The sequence below is a fragment of the Canis lupus genome, chromosome 9 (genome assembly GCF_011100685.1).
Source record: "Canis lupus familiaris isolate Mischka breed German Shepherd chromosome 9, alternate assembly UU_Cfam_GSD_1.0, whole genome shotgun sequence".
NCBI classification, from domain to species: domain Eukaryota; kingdom Metazoa; phylum Chordata; class Mammalia; order Carnivora; family Canidae; genus Canis; species Canis lupus.
In genome coordinates, this window is record NC_049230.1 from 17103252 (window position 1) to 17121705 (window position 18454).

General features: G+C 53.3%; 1 protein-coding gene across 3 annotated transcripts in view; it reads left to right on the forward strand.

The window, feature by feature from the left end:
• The first annotated feature begins 1469 nt into the window (after positions 1–1469).
• Positions 1470–18454, forward strand: part of CRHR1 (corticotropin releasing hormone receptor 1) — a 54610-nt gene continuing 37625 nt past the window's right edge. For 2 of the 3 annotated variants that reach the window (XM_038547005.1, XM_038547006.1), the window contains exon 1: positions 1470–1589. In XM_038547005.1, the coding sequence (XP_038402933.1) occupies positions 1557–1589 (33 nt within the window). In that variant the 5' untranslated portion in view covers positions 1470–1556. The remainder of the gene's footprint in view (positions 1590–18454) is intronic. The other variant, XM_038547007.1, reaches the window with a different exon arrangement.

Genomic DNA, 18454 nt, shown 5'->3' on the forward strand with positions numbered 1-18454 from the left:
AACACGCTGTTCTTGCCTAATGTGATGAGAGGTGAGTGGAAAGGAGGAGGGCAGATGTGTGGGGGCAGCAGCGCATGGAGTCCAGGGCAGTTAGGTTCAGAGTTTGACTTCAAAGCCGATTCGCCACCAGTCTGCGACCATCCTCCATCCTCTGCCAGGGAGTCCTCGGGCTTGCTCTGAAGGGGCTTTGTTGGCGCTGCAGGCTGAGGCTTTGCCTGGTGGCTCCACCTCTCTCTTCAGCTCCCCCGTGGAGGAAGGAAGGGGTAAGAGAAGTCAAAAATTCTGTCCAAATGGAAGGGCTGGAGAAGAAAAACTTAAGGGGCTGGAGGAGGTGGGAGCTGCTTCCGGAGCTGGGCGTGGAAGTGGGGAGCTGGGGAGCCGCGCAGGTGAAGACCGCGGGCCCCCGCGGGGCGGCTGACCCCTCCCCCGAGGGTTCGGCCGGCAGGGGGCGCTGCGGCCTCCTCCACGCCCGGCTCGCGGGATGCCTAGCTGCTGTCCCCGCCACCGTGCTCGGATGCCAGCGGGTCCTGCAGGGCACTGCCGTCTCCCCTTCCCCTTAGGGTTCCGAGCGTCAGCCCCTTGCCTGGACCAAACTGGGCTGGCGCCTAGTTTGTGGAATGAATGAATGAATGAATGAATGAACGAATGAGTGAAAATGAGCGAACGGCTAAATGAGAAGGATTCGTCCCGCAGAGGTTCGCGTCTCTGCGGGCACCTGGTGTGTGGGTGCCAACGACTCTGAGGGTCAGATGCAGCTCCCGGCCCCGCTGGAGTGGGGGCGGCGGGGACCTTCTCCCGGCCGCTGGGGGCGGGGGGGGGGGGGGAGCTGCCCAAACGCAGTTCCCAGCTCACCGGGTTTCCGCGGCGCCTCTGCTCGGTCTGCCCTGTTCTACAGTCTCCAATCCTCTCGCTCTCACGGACTCACCTGAGCCCCCCCGGTGCCCCCCAGGCTCCCTGGACTTGCCAAGCCCCGACCTCAGGCCACGCGCGAGGCGGGAGGCAGGAGGCGGGAGGCTGCTGGGTCCCCCGCCCCCGCCCCCCCATCCCGGGCTGCGGCGGCCGCCACCGCTGCCTGTGCGTCCCGCCGCCTGCCGCAACCCCGCGCGCAGGGAAAGGGGGTCAGCACCGCGGGGGCGCGGGGAGCCCGCGGGGGAGGGGAGGGGGCGGAGGAGGCGAGGGGGAGCGAGCCGAGGGGCGCGGCGCGGAGGAGGGACCGGAGGGGAGGGGACAGGAGGCTGGAGCGGGGAGGGGACGCCAGGCGAGGGGGCGGGGAGTCGAGGCGGGGAGCTGCGCGGACCGAGGGGGAGGCGGCGGGGACGCCAGGCGGCTGCCGGCCAGGCTGAGTCAGGAGACGGCGGCGGGACCTGCCCGGGGTCGGCAGCGCGGGAGCCGCGGGGCCGGGCCGGGCACCTCGGCGCCGGGCAGCGACGCGGGAGCCCGGCGGCCCAGCCCGCCCCAGCCCGCCCCAGCCCGCCCCAGCCCGCCGCGGCTGGCCGGCCCCCCTGGGATGTCCGAGGGACCCCGGCGCCCGGGACGGTGACCGAGCGAGCCCGACGATGGGACGGCGCCCGCAGCTCCGGCTCGTCAAGGTAAGAGCGAGCCGGTCCTCGCTCGAGCGCGGGCGCCCCCATCCCGGCTGCGGGAGTGATGGGGTCACCGGCAGGGCTGGGCACGGGTCCCCGTCCCCGGACCTCTGGAGCCGGCGTGGCGGGGGCGGGGAGGACTCCGGAGAAAAAAAGGCATCATTGTGGCGAAGCTGCTGGGATGTTGACGGAGGAAGGGGTCCGCCCACCCGGGCCACTGGCTCCGTGCGGAGCATCGCTTTCGGCTGCGGGAGCGAAAACTTGGATCCACCGCCCCCTGTCCGCGGTGCAGACCCCGACCGCGGTGCTGGAGGATCTGGAGAGGGGCTGGCTCCCCAGCGGCCCCAGCACCCTCTCGGAGGCTCCCCCACTGCGCCCGCCCCCGCTCCATTCTGGGGAGCTCCTTCCTGCCCCTTCCCCTGCTCCGAGAGCTGCGAGTCGGGGAGATGAATGTCCCCCGTGTCTCCCAGCCTTCGGTCCACATCGCGTTCCCCGGGCAGGAGACGGAGCACCGGCGGCGGCCGCGGTTCCTGCGCTGCGGCCGGCGGGCTGGCGCCCCGCGCTCGCTGCCCGAGCCCTGCCCGAGCCCTGCCCGAGCCCTGACCTCGCGGGTCCCCGCGCCGCGCCCGCCTCTCCTGTGCCCGGGCCGGCGACGCGACCCCGGCGCCCCGAGTTCAGGAAAAGTCACCGGACCGCACACGCAGTGTTTGCCGGCCGAAGTTCGGGGGCGACCGGGAGTGCCCGCGGGCTGCGTCCGCCGGGGCAGGGGGCAGGGGGCAGGGCTGGGGGTGTCGTCGGTCCGGCCCGCGGGCGGCTGCAGCCGCCACTCCCAGCGCCGAGCGCGTCCCTAAGCGGTTGGGGTCGCCGGGTGCAGGCGCGGGAGCCGCACCGGAGGGAGAGGTCGGTGGGCCCGGCACCGCTGCCCGGCGCCCCGGACTGCAGGGTCGCTGCGGACGACCTGGGCTGCAAACACCGACCACACCAGCTTGACCCGGCTCAGGGCGTTCAAAAGCGATTACACTGAAAAGAATCGAATGGATTTGGGGGAGGGGTGCGGATTGACTGAATTTCATTTTTCCATCAGTTATTAAACCAACTGTACGATATACCAGCTCACAGTGGTTTGAGTGAAACCACCAAAATTTTAAAATGTAACAGCTGCCAGTTGGGCAGTGGAGACGTTACCAGTTACTGAGGCTGTCTCCAGCCTCTCTCCCTCCCTCCCCTCCCAAATATTTATCAGAGGTTTTTAAAAACAAAACGGCTGAGGGTTGGTCTGATTGAACCCGTATCCCCTCCCCCACCCGTTAACTGAGGACCAGGGGTGAACCCAGAGACTTATTTTCTGGGTAATCAGGGGACCGGGGAGGGAGGGAGGAAGAAAAACATCGAGGGAGATTGAATAGATGGCATTAAATGGGGAATATTTTCCGGAAGGCTAGTGTGTACCCAACCTTGCTCTGAATTCACTAATCAGACTGAATTGGATCTTTTAAATGGATTCAAAGAATTGAACTATAGGTTTGGGTTTTTTGTTTTGTTTTGTTTTGTTTTAAGATTACATGGTAATAGGTAAATGTTCTTTCTCCGTTCTTTCTTAGAATCCTGTGCCATTCTCTGCTTAGAATTGTCACGTTTTTCTAAAAGAAAAGAAAAAGACTTTTTTTTTTCCTGTTGTTATTTCGTGTGTGTTTCTCCTACTAGATGGTGAGGTGTGTGTCCTTTATGTCTGGCCTAATGAACTCAGTAGGTGTTCAGTAAATACCGAATGAGTAAGAGGCAGTGAATGAATGGGCAGCTAATGCTGGTTTCAATTAAATAATTACTTTTTTCTTCTATTTATTAGCATGTATGAGTTGCTGGGTGTTGTTCTACCTGCTTTGCAAATATTAAGTCACGTAGTCTTCATAACAGCCCTAGGATGTAGGGATTATTACTGAGGTACAGAGAAGCTAAGTAACTTATTCAAGGTCACACAGCCTAGTGAGTAGTGGGACCAGAATTCAAACCCAGGCACTGTTGTTCCAAGGGTTTGTTTTGTTAGCTTCAATCAGCGAATATTCTAAACCACTTAAATCTCACCCTAGACCTCTGCCAGATGAGAGCTCAGGTAGTTCTGTTAGTTTGAATCTAGAGGAGTTAATCCAACATCCAGCTTGGTCCCCAGCAGGTCACCCAGCGTTGGGAAAGGACTCACTCTGGGGCCCTTATTTTGAGGCTTGCACTGCCCTAGTTACAGGGGGCTGGGGGGAAAGTGGATGCAGAGGAAGAGACGGTGAGACTGTCTCCGCCTCCAGGAGAGAGGGAAATTGAGCACCTCTGGGTCAGCTACCCACCAGCTGCAGCTCCTCGTAGGGAGACCTGAGTGTGGCTCCCAATGGTGGGCTCCAGGTTGGGCTCCAGGTGTGAGGGTGGAGAAGGCAAAGCCTAGAGGGATAGAAAGGAGATTGAGTTCTGAAGGCAGCGCTGGTTTTATTATTGCTATTATTGTTCTTATCATAAGAGCTATCTAGCAGTGTCACACAAAGTCTAGAAATCAGAGGGAGCAATTATTACCTCCTTACCCTCCTAACACAGCTGTGCGATCATTTTTGAGATAATCCCTGTAGGCCCTTTCTCAAGTGCAGGTTTGGGCACTCTCGTTACCATTGGGCACATCGTCTTACTGTGTCACGGCCCACGTCTGTCCCATGTGATTCCTGAGCCTCCAGAGGGAGCTTGTCAACACCTGCATGTTGCCTGTGAGTGGATACACTTTGGATCCTATACTGGCGCGCATTTGGACTATTTCAAGTTCTTTTTTGACAGATAACATGGAGCCACTTTTTGAGGGGAGCATTGGCAGGAGGGCAAAAGAGTGAGCCCAGGGTGGGGCCGTGGGCTGCCACAGACCAGGTACAAAGTAGGAGAGCGGGGCTGAAAGCCAGCCGGGGCCCTTCGGATTCTATATAAGTCTCCAGGGGGAGGTCAGTCCAGTTTTCAAGGAGGGTACAGACCCATGGAAAAGCAGGACACTGACCCAGAGCCAGTGAGGATCAGCTCAAGTGGAAAATCCATTTCTCACCCTCTCTGACATTTGCTCCTCAGAAAGCATCATCAGCTAGCGGGGTTCAGCTGCACAGAAGAAGGAGTTTGGGGGGGTCCACGGTGCCCCCGGCAGCACTTCAGGCGCCCATGACACATGCCGTGCCCACAATGTGTGCCAAGGCCATGGGCCCCGGCCCCAGCCATGGTGTGGCCTGGAAGGAAGGTGTTAGGCACAGGGCCGATTATTTCAGCAGTTTTGGGGGTGGAAGGACCCCCAAAGGGATTTGGCAAACCTGACTTCGGTTTTAACTGTGCCTCCGATCAGCTGTGTGACTTAAGGCAGGTCACCTTCCCTGCCACAGTTTCTCTGTCAACAGGGGTATTGAATTAGATTACCTGGTACCTTTCACTTCTCTGGGCAAGATCTGTTTCCAAACACTGCTTAGAGCCATGACCTTACACAGGAAGAGTGAGGTGCAGTAGATTCACTTCCCAGCTCTGTTCCTCCCCAGCTGTGGGACCTTGGTACTTGGACTCAGTATTCTGTGTGAGCTTGAGCATCTCCAGCTATGAAATGGAGGCAATACCTACCCGCAAGGCTGAGGTAAGGATGAGAGGGTTCATATGCAGAAAGTACCTGAAATAGCACTTGGCACAGTTTGTTTTCAGAAAAAGTTGCAAGGTGACTGCTCTTCAGACGAAATGGGATAATGCAGGAAAGCAACTAGGAAGGGCCTTTGGATGCTCAATATATAGCATTTTGCATCTTTCACTTTTCACAGCACCGAACCTGATAATCCACTGCACGTAGTAGCCATTTCACAAATGTTTGTTGATTGGATGGATGGCATTATTGTTGCTCCTTCCAGTTTACTATTGTATGATCAGAGTGGATCTGTTGCTGGCTCCCACGAGATGCAGATGTCATGTCAAAACCACCGTAGCAGAAGAGCCACCTCAGGGCACCTGGGTGGCTCAGTCGGTTAGGCGTCGGACTCTTGATTTTAGCTCAGGCCCTGGTCTCAGGGTCTTGAGATCAAGCCCTGCGGACTCCGTGCTGGGCATAGGAGCCTTCTTCAGATTCTCTCTCTCTCCCTCTTCCTCTGTCCCTCCCTACACCCCCTCTTAAAAAAAAGGTGTGTGGGGGGGGAATCCCTGGATGGCTCAGCAGTTTGGTGCCTGCCTTTGGCCCAGAGTGCTATCCTGGAGTCCCGGGATGGAGTCCCCGCATCGGGCTCCCGGCATGGAGCCTGCTTCTCCCTCTTCCTGTGTTTCTGCCTCTCTCTCTCTCTCTCTCTCTCATGAATAAATAAATAAATAAATTTTAAAAAAAAAAAAAAAGGAAGAAGAAGAAAAGAAACAAAGAAAAGCCATGCCTGATGCAGAAAACTGGAACTGCCCCTTAAGCCCACTATTTAAAAATGGAAAGGAGAAAGGCAGGCAGGCAGAGAGCAAGCAACAAACAGCCAACGCAGCACCCCAGTGATTTAGAGGATCCATGGAGGGTAGAGCCTTGGCTCTATCGCCTTTGCTGTGTCTGGAGGACAGCTAGTTGGTAGCTGGGTGACCTGGGGTCTTTCATGTTTCCTTCTCGGTGCAGAGAGAGGTGGGGTGATCAATCCCAGCTCTGACTCTCTTCTAATCAACCATGGAATCAACGAAAGGATGAGTGAACCCATTTTGGAGCTAAGGCCAAGTCTCATTTTTAGCTGTAGTTTTACATTCAAAGAATGAATTTCTTAATTACAAATGACTCCTGTTTACTTAGATTCTCAGAGTCCCTTGGAACTAACATCACCGAGTCCTTTCTCAGCGCTTGTCTTCAGACTGGCTCTTGGCCAGCCAGCCCTCACTTCTGCCCAATGTGGCGGTCAGCATCTTCTTGCATGGGTGGGAACATCAGGTGAAGCAGATGTGGGCTCCAGGCAAGTTAGGTTATCACTCTGAACCTCAGTTTCTTCATCTGCAAAAAGGGAGAAAATAGTACCCACTTTATGAGATTAATCCTAATGATTTCACGAGATGTCAGGTGTGAAATTAAGCACAATTGCACAATGTCTGGCTTAATAAATAATTAGCTCGAGTAGTCACGTAATAAATCTTACCAAATTTTATCAATCCAAAGAAGACCATCAAAGGAGAGATGAGGGAATGGGAGGTGGAGAAGGGAGTGCTTGGCAATGGAGAATCTCCTCCTGTCCCAGAGTCCTTCTCACAGTCCCTGAGGAGAAGGGATGGAGTCACCGGCTGTCAGCTGAACACAAAGGTCAAAGGACAAAGGGGCCTGTGATTATCCCTCTGAACATCTGACACGTAAAAACATTTGATAATAAAAGTAGAGACGTGTAGGGAGGGTACTACAAAATGATTAACTCACTGATGCAATTATTTCTAAAGCAACTAGCTGGAGTCTATTAAGCATCAGATTATTAACCATTCCTTTCCAGACTCAATGGTATCTGCTTCAGCAAATGAAGAAGGTGAGGCAGTGTAGTGGGGGAAGCCTTGGGGAGCACAGACATAAACTTCCTTTTCTGTGAAATGGCCACGTTGAGATGCATTTCTGGGAGATGGGTCCTGTGTACACAGAACTGCCAACTCAGATGCTCTCGCCAGACGTGTTCTTTGGCCAACCGTCCACGCAGCAGCCATGAAACTGTTTCAGGGACAGATGAAGATATTTGTGAGTACCCTGCCTGCCCTATAAACACAGGCAGTTTCATGATCCCACTCTGGCCCCCCTGGGCCCTCAGGGAGCAGCCCCAGTGAGGTGCTTTGAGGAGGGGTTCTTAGGGTCAATCTGTTTCCAACCTCTAGCCAACCTGACTGGGAGCCAGGGCACCTAGGTCAGAGTCCAGGACAGAAACTGGCCAGACTGGTCCAGCTGCTTTCCTAGCCTTGTTCTAGGCTGTCAGACTACAATTTGGAGTTTTAAGAGGTAGTGGGGCTATCCTGAGGCACAGTGGGAGACTTAGTTGAGCCTTTAGGACCTGGGAGGCAGGGCCTCTGGGACAATGTACTGCTCAGCGTGCCTGGCAGGTACCTGGAGCCCAAGAGCCTGGGTGATGGGCCAGGGCAAGAGACGGCTGCAACATTTCATTTACGGCAGGGACCTTCTCTCCTTTGATCCGTGTTTCCCCAGCCTCCCTCCAGTAGAGTGTGGGAAGGGTCTGGTCATTTCCAGAGGTGCCAGCCCTGACAGCATGGGGACCAGACAGAGCAGGGGGGGGAGAGGGATGCAGGGCTGAACTCTGCAGGCTGGGGGAGGAGACTGGGTCCAGGAGGGGTGTGGCTACCCTGGGGGAGGGTGGAGGGAAAGCCCTGAGTTGCCTAAGACACCATTCTCAGTGGTCCAGGCCCCCTCTCCTGGTCCCCCTCCCCCATCGCACTAACAGAAGCAAAGGCCCTGCAGGCCATGGGGCTGTTCAGGGTGAACAGTTTTATTATATAAGATGGGGGCCTGCAGAAGACAGCGAGAGGCAGACAGAGACAGAACCTAAAGGTGACGCAGAAGTGGGTACCACTGGCTAAAGTCGGCATGAGAGAGAGAGATCAGGACAGAAAGGCCTAGAGGATGAGAAGAAGGAAGGGAAGAAGGGAGAAAGAAAAGAAAAGAGAGAAAGAGGTGGAAGCAAGAAAAAAGAACTGCGGGTCATTTTGGGTCATTCTTGCTTTGTGCTTTTGTACTCCCTACCAGCCCAGGGAATGTGTGCCCCTGCTTCTGAGGCCAGAGATAGCATTTTCCCTCTTCATTTCTTTCTTTCTTTCTTTCTTTCTTTCTTTCTTTCTTTCTTTCTTTCTTTCTTTCTTTCTTTCTTTCTTTCAGATTTTATTTATTTATTTATTTGAGAGAGAGATTGGGAGAGAGCGCGGAGAGCACACCAGCACAAGCGGGGGAGAAGGAGAAGCAGGCTCCCTGGTGAGCTGGGAGCCTGACATGAGGCTCCATCCCAGAACCCTGGGATGGTGACCTGAGCCAAAGGCAGACGCTTAACCGACTGTGCCACCCAGGTGCCCCATCCCTCTTCATTTCTTATAAGAATCATCACCCTCTGTCCCCAGCCTTCTGCTTGGTGCCTTGGTCAGCTGACTGGAGAACCCAGGAGAGCAGAGATGCTCTGAGGCTCACTGCGGAGGCCGCTGATGCTTGTGCGTAGAAAGGAGCTCTCCCCTTACCCTCACCAGCCTCCCGCTGCCCCCAGGGCTGAGGTCCCCTCCCTAAGTTCAGAAGGAACCGAACCTGCTGCCTTTGTGGTTCTAACCTGCCCCCCAGTGTGTGGTCTGTATGTCGGTCTGTCTCTTTCATGCACACACCCCAGAATTCCAGGGAGTGAGCCACTGTTGCAGCATTTGCAATAGCATGCCCCCACCTGCTACCCCCTCAGATGGTCACTGCCCCATCCTGTCTTCTCCAAGTACAGTTAAGCCAGCAAGGCTGGTGTGTGGCAGCCACCAGCTTGAGGCCAGGGCTAGAGGAGACTCCCAGAGGGGCAGCTGGGCACCCGGGGGCTGGGCTGCGGGCTCACAACAGGTGGACAGTCTCCATGGTCACTCCCTGGGCCACACATGCCTGGCTCGGAGGCTGAGAGGCTGGCCCTCGGAGGGAGGCCTGTGTCCTTGGACTTGGTCTGAGCCCCTGCCCTTCCCCCCTCCTCCTGCCTTTCTCTTCACCCAGTTTCTCTTGGCCAGATGTGCTGTGTACTGAGCTGCCTCTGTGCCTGGCCCCACAGACACGGCCCTACTAAGTCCTCCTGCCCCATTCTAGAGGTGAAAGAATCAGACACTCCGGGCATCCATCCATCCTCTGGCCCTCCACCCAGTCACACTGTCCTCCTTTCTACCCACTCCTCACCCCCAGAAGACTCATTTCTAATGGCTACCCTGCCTTTGGCCATGCTGTTGCTCCTTGTGGGGCTGCCCTCCAGTCTCTGCACCAGTCCTGTCTGCTATGTCCCCCAAAGTCTTCCTGAACTATCCCTACCACCTCTTCCAGGAAGCCCTCCAATCCAAGTGTGTCCCTCACTGGTTGTTTCTGTGCTTGCTGTGTCTCCTCCCCCTGGTGTGAGCCTCTAGCTCATGGTGGGCTCTCAAACAACAGGAGACCCTGTGGTTCTTTGGTGTGACCCCTGCCCCCCACAGAAGGCTCAAAACGATTGCTAACCAGACCCCAGACAGACCCCTAGTCACTCATATCCCCTGAGCCCTTGTTCCTCCCATAGATTCTGAGCTCTGCTAGCTCCAGGAGGAGTCCCTTAAAAACAAAATCAAAGGTCCCCGGCACCTAGGCCAGTGCCCCACGCCGGCACAGCACACCACAGATGCGGAACTTGGGGGAGGGCACCTCCTGGTTCCTGCTCCCTGCTGCACGTTTGTCTGTGCGCGTGGAGGTGCTATGGCGACAGGAGACACAGAAATGACAAGCTAGACAGATAGTTCCTCTGCCTCTGCGTGTGGATTTATGACTCAATGGCGCATCGAGTGCCACGCTGTCGGCGCCACTTAGGAACATCGAGCAATTCCAGTCCTGCCCTGTGTTCCACCCCCATCCCCTCAGCACTGGGGACGTTTGTCTACGTGTGAAAGCCAGGGCAGCATTTGGCTTCTTGAGGGGTTCTGGGCAGGGTTGGTGGGAAACGTTGCTGGAGGGAGATTTGGAGCTGGGCTGAGGACAAAGGGGCAAGAACCCTTTCAGAACCTGGGGTCTTCAGACAGCAGGGCGCTGGTCCCCAAGCAGGGGCCGAGGAGGAGGCATGGTGGTGCCTGGGGTTCCCTCTGCAGCGCTGGCCCGGTTCTGCTGGTAACAAGGCAGGAATAACCAGGCAAGACAGAAGGGGGCAGAGGACACCAGAGGATGGGAGTGGGCCTGGGGATCCTGTCTTTCAGTTCACATCCCAACCCCCCAGGTCCTTATGTTAAGGGTTGGGGCAACCTCTGGTGTGTGTCTCTCTCTCTCTCTCTCTCTCTCCAGTTTGCTGGGTCCCCATAGCCCTGCCATTAATGCTGCTGCCAGGTTGTGACATGCAGGGCGCAGGTGCCATGGCAGGGCACATGTGCGCCCCTGAGAAGCCGAGCACCCCCGAGGAAGGAGCACTGTCGCTAAAGCCAAGGGGGCAGGGGGCCTGTGGCTGGAGTGAGCTCTGCTACGTCCTGCCTGGGTAACCCTGGGCAAGTCACACAGCCTCCCCGGCTTGGTCCTCCTCTGGACCATGAAGGAAAATAAAGGAGGAAATGCTATGTAGTGAGGGGCCCGCCCCCAGTAAAATGCACTGAGTGAGACCTGCTGCTTTTATGGGGGCGGGCGAGGGGGGGTGCCCCTCTAGCCTCTTTCCTCCCTGGACACTGGCCCCAACCAGGGCGCCTCCTCCATGGGGCCTCCATGATAAGCCAGTTTGCTTTCCTCCAGCTAAGGTAGGGCTTCTCAAACGGGAAGGACCCCATGGATTTTTCTAATCTATGGCAGGCTGGCACCTGGCCCCATTGCATGTGATGACTGTGCAGCCTGTACCACACGCCTGCCCTGGAGAGGTGGACAGCATCTGAATTGGTCTAACCCTGTTCAATGAGATGCATCTATTGACAACATGTGAGGATGTCTGAGCGAGGACAAGTCACATCAATGTTTCCAAATGCTTACTCCGAGTGACACACGCTTTTCAGCCCAGCACCCAACCCAACTTCCCTTTGCGAACCGCCTAAAACCCTCCTTTGGGGCCGGAATTTATGACCTGGAATCCCTGGTTCACTTTTCTGGGGAGCTGGGCTGCCGGCCATGCTCTGCACCTGTGCGCCTCCTGCCGTCAGGACTCCGGGGACAGAGCGGCTGTCTTCTGGCCGTGGGGGTGGGATGGGAGGGGTGGGGGGCTGGGGGACTGAAGCAGGAGCAGCTCATGTCCAGGAGGATGGAAACATTTGGTTTCCTCGGAGCCCTTGCCCCTGGCAATTCTGTGTGGGCCCCTTCCCCTCCTGCTTCTCACTCACCAACCTGCACTTTGTCACTGATTTCTGGGGAAGACTCCTGACCTTCGTGGTCGCTGAGCTGTGGCGAGACAAGGGAAGCTCTTCCTCTGTGGTGGGCTCACCCCAAAGCTCACAGAAGTCAGCCCCACGTTGGTTGTACCCCTTGGCCCTGGGCTTGCCCAGGATAAGGGAACCTGACTTCTGCATTGCTCCAGGGCCCAACTCTGCCTCCCGCCTCCACTGGTGGTGGCCCAAGGCCCATGCGGCCCTGGAGCCTCGTCTGGGTGAGCCTTGTTCCCTGGTTTTAGGGAAGAGATTGCCACTCGCCCTTTCCTGTGCTGCTAGTTTTCAAGCATTGGCTGCACACCCCCCACTGGGCATCACCAGGACCACAGTAAGGGGAACAACCTCCCATCTGCCCAGCTGGCCAGGTGCCATCATTCCCACGGGTCCCCTGCTTTCAGCCCGAGGCCAGGAGGTGAGTGAGTGACTGGTCCAAGGTCCCACGGGGCATTTGCTGGATAGAGGGAGATCAGGGCCTCTTTTTGTCCTGCAGACCTGTCTCCTTTGTTCCCCCATTCTTTCCAGGGTCCCCCTTTCTTCCCCACCTGCTATTCCCCCTTCCAGCTTCCATCATGGGCCGGCAGGTGCATGTCTTCAGATCTGAGAGGAAGCTACAAAACCCTCCAGCACAGGCGTTCCCAGTGTCCGCATGACTGACATTTGGGGCCAGGTCATTTTTCGCTGTGGGGGCTGTCCTGTGCATTTGAGGATGTAGAGCAGCAGCCCTGGCCTCTAGCCACTAAACGCCAGTGGCACTCCTCCGGTTGTGGTGACCAAGAATGTCTCCAGACATGTTTCATGGGAGACAAGATTGCCCCCTGTCGAGAACCACTGAGCTAGTTCAGCTACCCCCTCAGTTCTGGTGGCCCTGCAGAATCACCTGGAAGGCATTAAAACCTAGACTTCTGAGTTTCCCTCAGGCCTGCTGCACCTGAATCTCAAGGATGAAGCCTGAGAAATAGAAATTTCTATCTCCCAGATGCCAAGGACTGTCTGGAAACTTCTGACTTCATCTAATTCACTTATTTTGCAGACAAAGAAACAGGGCCATTGTCTATCTTACGGACGATAGTATGGTTGTTCCTAATCTCTGCCCTAAATTACCCTGCTCAGTGTGGTTTGGTGGTCCAGAAGCCCCTTTAAACCAATACCTCCTGGTCTGGAAGGCAGTTGCTTCTCCAGAAAAAAAAACAGCCTCAAAACCTTTAGCAGTTTTCTAATAGAACCTGATTTCCACACGTCAGATGATTTCACTCTGCCTTCCTGGTCCTCTTCACATCCCCTTTAAAATGTAGCTTCTTAAAGGACATCCCTTTTATGCTGACACTGAAATCCTCCTCAATTCACACTTGTCAGGGAGCGGCTAATCCGAGGGCCCAGCTGATAGTGACACCTGCATAGCTGGTGTCTTCGCACCATGTCCCCACCACCTCGGCTCTATCTCCCAGAGTAGCAGATGCCTCTCCCACGCCCTCAGGAATGGTTTCCCAGTGTCTGGGAGCCACTCACAGCTCCCAGGAGCAAGGGGCTGGATCAGAGTCCTGGCCTGGTTCCACTTGTCTCCAAGAACCAAACTCAATCCTTCCTGAATTCCCTAAGAGTATCCGACCCGTGTCTACCTGCCCTCCCCGACCACCAATTCCCACTGCCAGCTCTTGGGGAGCCAGGCTGTAGCCCAGAGCTAGAGATCAGAAGCAAAGGAAACCTGTACCTCCTCTTCTGGGGGATCCATGCTGAGGGATGGGGAGCAGGAAGGGAGGCAGGACAAGCAGGGCGGGCAGGGAAACAGGCTGTCCCACCCTGGGCCACCATCCCAGCCCTGGAACACAGCTTCCATCCCAGGCTCTCCAGTTATGGAGCAGTAAGTGACCCTGAACAGGTTACCTACCATCTGTGTATGCCTCAGTTTGTTATCTGTGCAATGGGAAGAGAGTAAAATCTCCAACTTCTTTGGGTTGAGCAGGAATTGATGTGAAAAATCAGAGTCTGGCACTGTGCAAGCCTTCAACAAAAGCTGGAATTTAGAGGAAGGAAGGAAAGGAGGGAGGGAGGAGGGAAGGAGGAGGGAGGAAGAGCTGGAGAGGCTAAGAGCAGTGGAGAGAGGAAGGTGGGTGGGAGGGAGGCAGGGAGGCTGGAAGGCACGAGCTAGGGGAAGATACTAATGAGTGAATCTGAGGGGGAGCCCTACAAAGAGGGGGAGAGAAAGAATGCGTGAGAAGCAGAAAAGGCAAGCAGACCAGGCTGGAAGGTCAGCAGAACTTGGGGCACGGTGCCCAGCAAATCCCGAGGGAGAGGCACATCCCACTTTCACAGGTGGCTGCTGGGCCCTGGGGTGGAGTGGTGCTGGATAGTAGGTGCACATGCCCCGGGTGGGCAGGGGATCCGTCCAGGAGTGCTTCTGGAGAGAAAGGCCCAGTCAGGAAGGAAGCCACTTGCACAAAATCGAATGAGAGTTCTCATTGCCATCTGTCAACTGCTTACTCTGTGTTCTGCCCCATGCTGTTTTTAGTTTTATTATTTTTTTTTACTCTAACCTTAGTTTATTTAAATTCAATTAATTCACATATAATGTATTATTGGTTTCAGAGGTAAAGAACAGCCAGTGCTCATGATATCACGTGCCCATGCTGTTTTAAATGTACCATATTGTTGATTCTCTTCAAGAGTTTTGTAGTGTAACTTTCCTCCCTATTAGCCCCATTTACAGATGGGGAGACTGAGGCTCAGAGAAGTTAAGTCACCCAAGGTCACACAAGTAGGAAGGGGCTGATCAAAGATCCCCGTGTGGATTTCTCTGGCCCTAGAGGTCTGATTTCTACTCTCCTGTACATTCTGCAGAGCGTTTTCAGACCTGGAAAGGCATGTACGGAACACACTGCCCTCTTCATTTTAAAGATGAGGAACCTGAGGCAGGAAAAGGGGCAAGGGAGTGACTTGTCCACAGAGTGAGTTTGCCAGAGTCAGGATAAGATCTCAGCACTACATTTCCCACCGCCAGATGCTTTTTCCCTTCAGCACACCCCTCTAAGGAACTAGGAACCCCTCCAAGAGAGAGCAGAGAGCCTGGCGGCTGGAAGAAAAGAGATGCAGGAAAATGAGGAATAGGTGTCCTGGTGGGAATGACAAAGGGACTCTATGGTCAAAGGAGGCAGAGTAGAAATCCACCTGTTCTTTCTTTCATTCAGCCCATCATTTATTCATTCGGGTATAGTGAAGCCTACTCTGCGCGAGGCCCCACTGAGGGTCCAAAGGCAGCCGAACACAAACCCTGCCCTCAGGGAGCTTAGAATTCAATGGAAGGTGTATCCAGGGTCCTGGGAGCAGTCTGTGTAAATCCAGAGCTGGGGTCTTGCAGGGGTGGGTGAAGCAGGCCCCCACTGCTTTCGGCAGTGCCAAGGGGACTCATTAGGGGAGCAGAGGAGTGACATAGCAGGGAGAAGGGGAAGGGAGCCCCAGGGAGAAGGGGTGGAAGGGAGGAACCCCCCGGGTGAGCCCCCCTCCCGGATCTGTAGGCAGAAGATTTTCCTTTCCATTTTTTCCTCTCTGCACACCAGCAATTTAAGTTAATTAAATGTAACAATAAATTATTTCTCATCTGCCGAGAATAATCTTTCACTTCACACCCACTTTGGGGGAAAGCACAGGCTCTTTGCCTTGAGGTGGGGACAGGCTGTGGCTGTCCTAGAAAGAGGCTGTCAGGGGAGGACCTTGTCTGGGCAGGATGGGGAAGTGAGGCCACACAGGGGGCAAAGGCCTTGGGCAATCAAGAGGGCAGAGAAAATGTGCACAGCATTGCTGTCCTTTGTTCCAAGTCTACTTTCACCCTGGCTAGTCTTCAGGGCGCCTCCACATGGATCAGAAAACTCACCCTGGAGGGTCTCAGTTCTGCTGGGGTGCAGCCTGCCATCCTAGCCCCCAGTGACCCCCTGCTTGGCATCCCCGTGCCCCATGACTGCACTTGGGCCCTGCTTCTCCCCCGCACCATCATTCTGTATCTATAGATGTATGTGCTGTAGGCACAGACAGATTTCTGAAGAGTTGACCGGATATATGTTTATTTCTACAAACCAGATCCTAGGATTTTTTTTTTTTACAGATTTATTTATTTATTTGAGAGAGAGAGAGCATGTGTGAGTGGGGGGAGGGGGAGAGGGAGAGAATTGCAAGCTGACTCCCTGCTGAGTACAGAGCCTAACTCAAGGCTCAATCTTATGACCCTAAGAGCATGATCTGAGCCAAAATCATGACTTGGGAGCTCAACCAACTGAGCTATCCAGGCACCCCCAGATCTTAATTTTTAAATGCAACAGGGGAATCAGCTTTTAAAGAAATCCTGATTTATGACCTGTCCTCTTTTTCACATTTAGATTTTCTTCTCTTGGCTTTGCTCAAAACAGGCTATGCCTTGCAAACCGTATATCTGATAAGGGGTTAATATCTAAAATATATAAGAAATGTATACAACCCAATAGCAAAAAAAACAAATAACCCAATTAAAAATTGACAAAGAACCTGAATAGGCATTTTTTCCAAAGAAGATATTCAAATGGCCAACAGGTACATCAAAAAGAAACTCACTCATCATTAGGGAATTGCAAATCAAAATCACAATGAAATATCACCTGTTAGAATGACTAGTATCAAAAAGACAAGAAAGGGGCGCCTGGGTGGCTCAGTTAGTTAAGCATTCAACTCTTTTTTTTTTTTTTTATTTTTTATTGGTGTTCAATTTACTAACATACAGAATAACCCCCAGTGCCCGTCACCCATTCACTCCCACCTCCCGCCCTCCCCTTCCACCACCCCTAGTTCGTTTCCCAGAGTTAGCAGTCTTTACGTTCTGTCTCCCTTTCTGATATTTCCCACACATTTCTTCTCCCTTCCCTTATATTCCCTTTCACTATTATTTATATTCCCCAAATGAATGAGAACATACAATGTTTGTCCTTCTCTGACTGACTTACTTCACTCAGCATAATACCCTCCAGTTCCATCCACGTTGAAGCAAATGGTGGGTATTTGTCATAATAGCTGAGTAATATTCCATTGTATACATAAACCACATCTTCTTTATCCATTCATCTTTCGATGGACACCGAGGCTCCTTCCACAGTTTGGCTATTATGCACATTGCTGCTATAAACATCGGGGTGCAGGTGTCCCGGCGTTTAACTGCATCTGTATCTTTGGGGTAAATCCCCAACAGTGCAATTGCTGGGTCGTAGGGCAGATCTATTTTTAACTCTTTGAGGAACCTCCACACAGTTTTCCAGAGTGGCTGCACCAGTTCACATTCCCACCAACAGTGTAAGAGGGTTCCCTTTTCTCCGCATCCCCTCCAACATTTGTTGTTTCCTGCCTTGTTAATTTGCCCCATTCTCACCGGTGTGAGGTGGTATCTCATTGTGGTTTTGATTTGTATTTCCCTGATGGCAAGTGATGCAGAGCATTTTCTCATATGCATGTTGGCCATGTTTATGTCTTCCTCTGTGAGATTCTCTTCATGTCTTTTGCCCATTTCATGATTGGATTGTTTGTTTCTTTGGTGTTGAGTTTAATAAGTTCTTTATAGATCTTGGAAACTAGCCCTTTATCTGATACGTCATTTGCAAATATCTTCTCCCATTCTGTAGGTTGTCTTTGAGTTTTGTTGACTGTATCCTTTGCTGTGCAAAAGCTTCTTATCTTGATGAAGTCCCAATAGTTCATTTTTCCTTTTGTTTCTTTTGCCTTCGTGGATGTATCTTGCAAGAAGTTACTGTGGCCGAGTTCAAAAAGGGTGTTGCCTGTGTTCTCCTCTAGGATTTTGATGGAATCTTGTCTCACATTTAGATCTTTCATCCATTTTGAGTTTATCTTTGTGTATGGTGCAAGAGAGTGGTCTAGTTTCATTCTTCTGCATGTGGATGTTAATATTGTGAAAATGTCAATGTTACCCAGGGCAATATACACGTTTAATGCAATCCCTATCAAAATACCATGGACTTTCTTCAGAGAGTTAGAACAAATTATTTTAAGATTTGTGTGGAATCAGAAAAGACCCCGAATAGCCAGGGGAATTTTAAAAAAGAAAACCATATCTGGGGGCATCACAATGCCAGATTTCAGGTTGTACTACAAAGCTGTGGTCATCAAGACAGTGTGGTACTGGCACAAAAACAGACACATAGATCAGTGGAACAGAATAGAGAACCCAGAAGTGGACCCTGAACTTTATGGTGAACTAATATTCGATAAAGGAGGAAAGACTATCCATTGGAAGAAAGACAGTCTCTTCAATAAATGGTGCTGGGAAAATTGGACATCCACAAGCATTCAACTCTTGATCTCAGCTCAGGTCTTGATCTCAGGGCTGTAAATTCAAGCCTTGCATTGGGCTACACGCTGGGCATGGAGCCTACTTAAAAACAACAACAATAAAACTCCAAAAGACAAGAAATAGCAAGTGACAGGCTGTGAAGAGAAGGGAATCCCTGTGCACTGTTGATGGGAATGTACTTTGGTGCTGCAAGCATGGAAAACAGTATGGAGGTTCCTCAGATAATTAAACATAGAACTTTTGTATGAGACAGCAATTCTACTTTCTGGGTATGTGTCTAAAGGGAATGAGATCACTATCTCGAAGAGATATGTGCACCCCAGTTTCATGGCAGCATCATATACAAGACATAGAAACAGCCCAAGTGTCCATTGAACAAAGGAATAAAGAAAGGCATTATTATAGATGATAGATGGTAGATAGATACTGCAGGAACCCTGCTCTAGTTCAACTCTCTCGATAATCAAAAAAGACTCTGAGGCCCAGAGTGACCGAGTTGTGATTG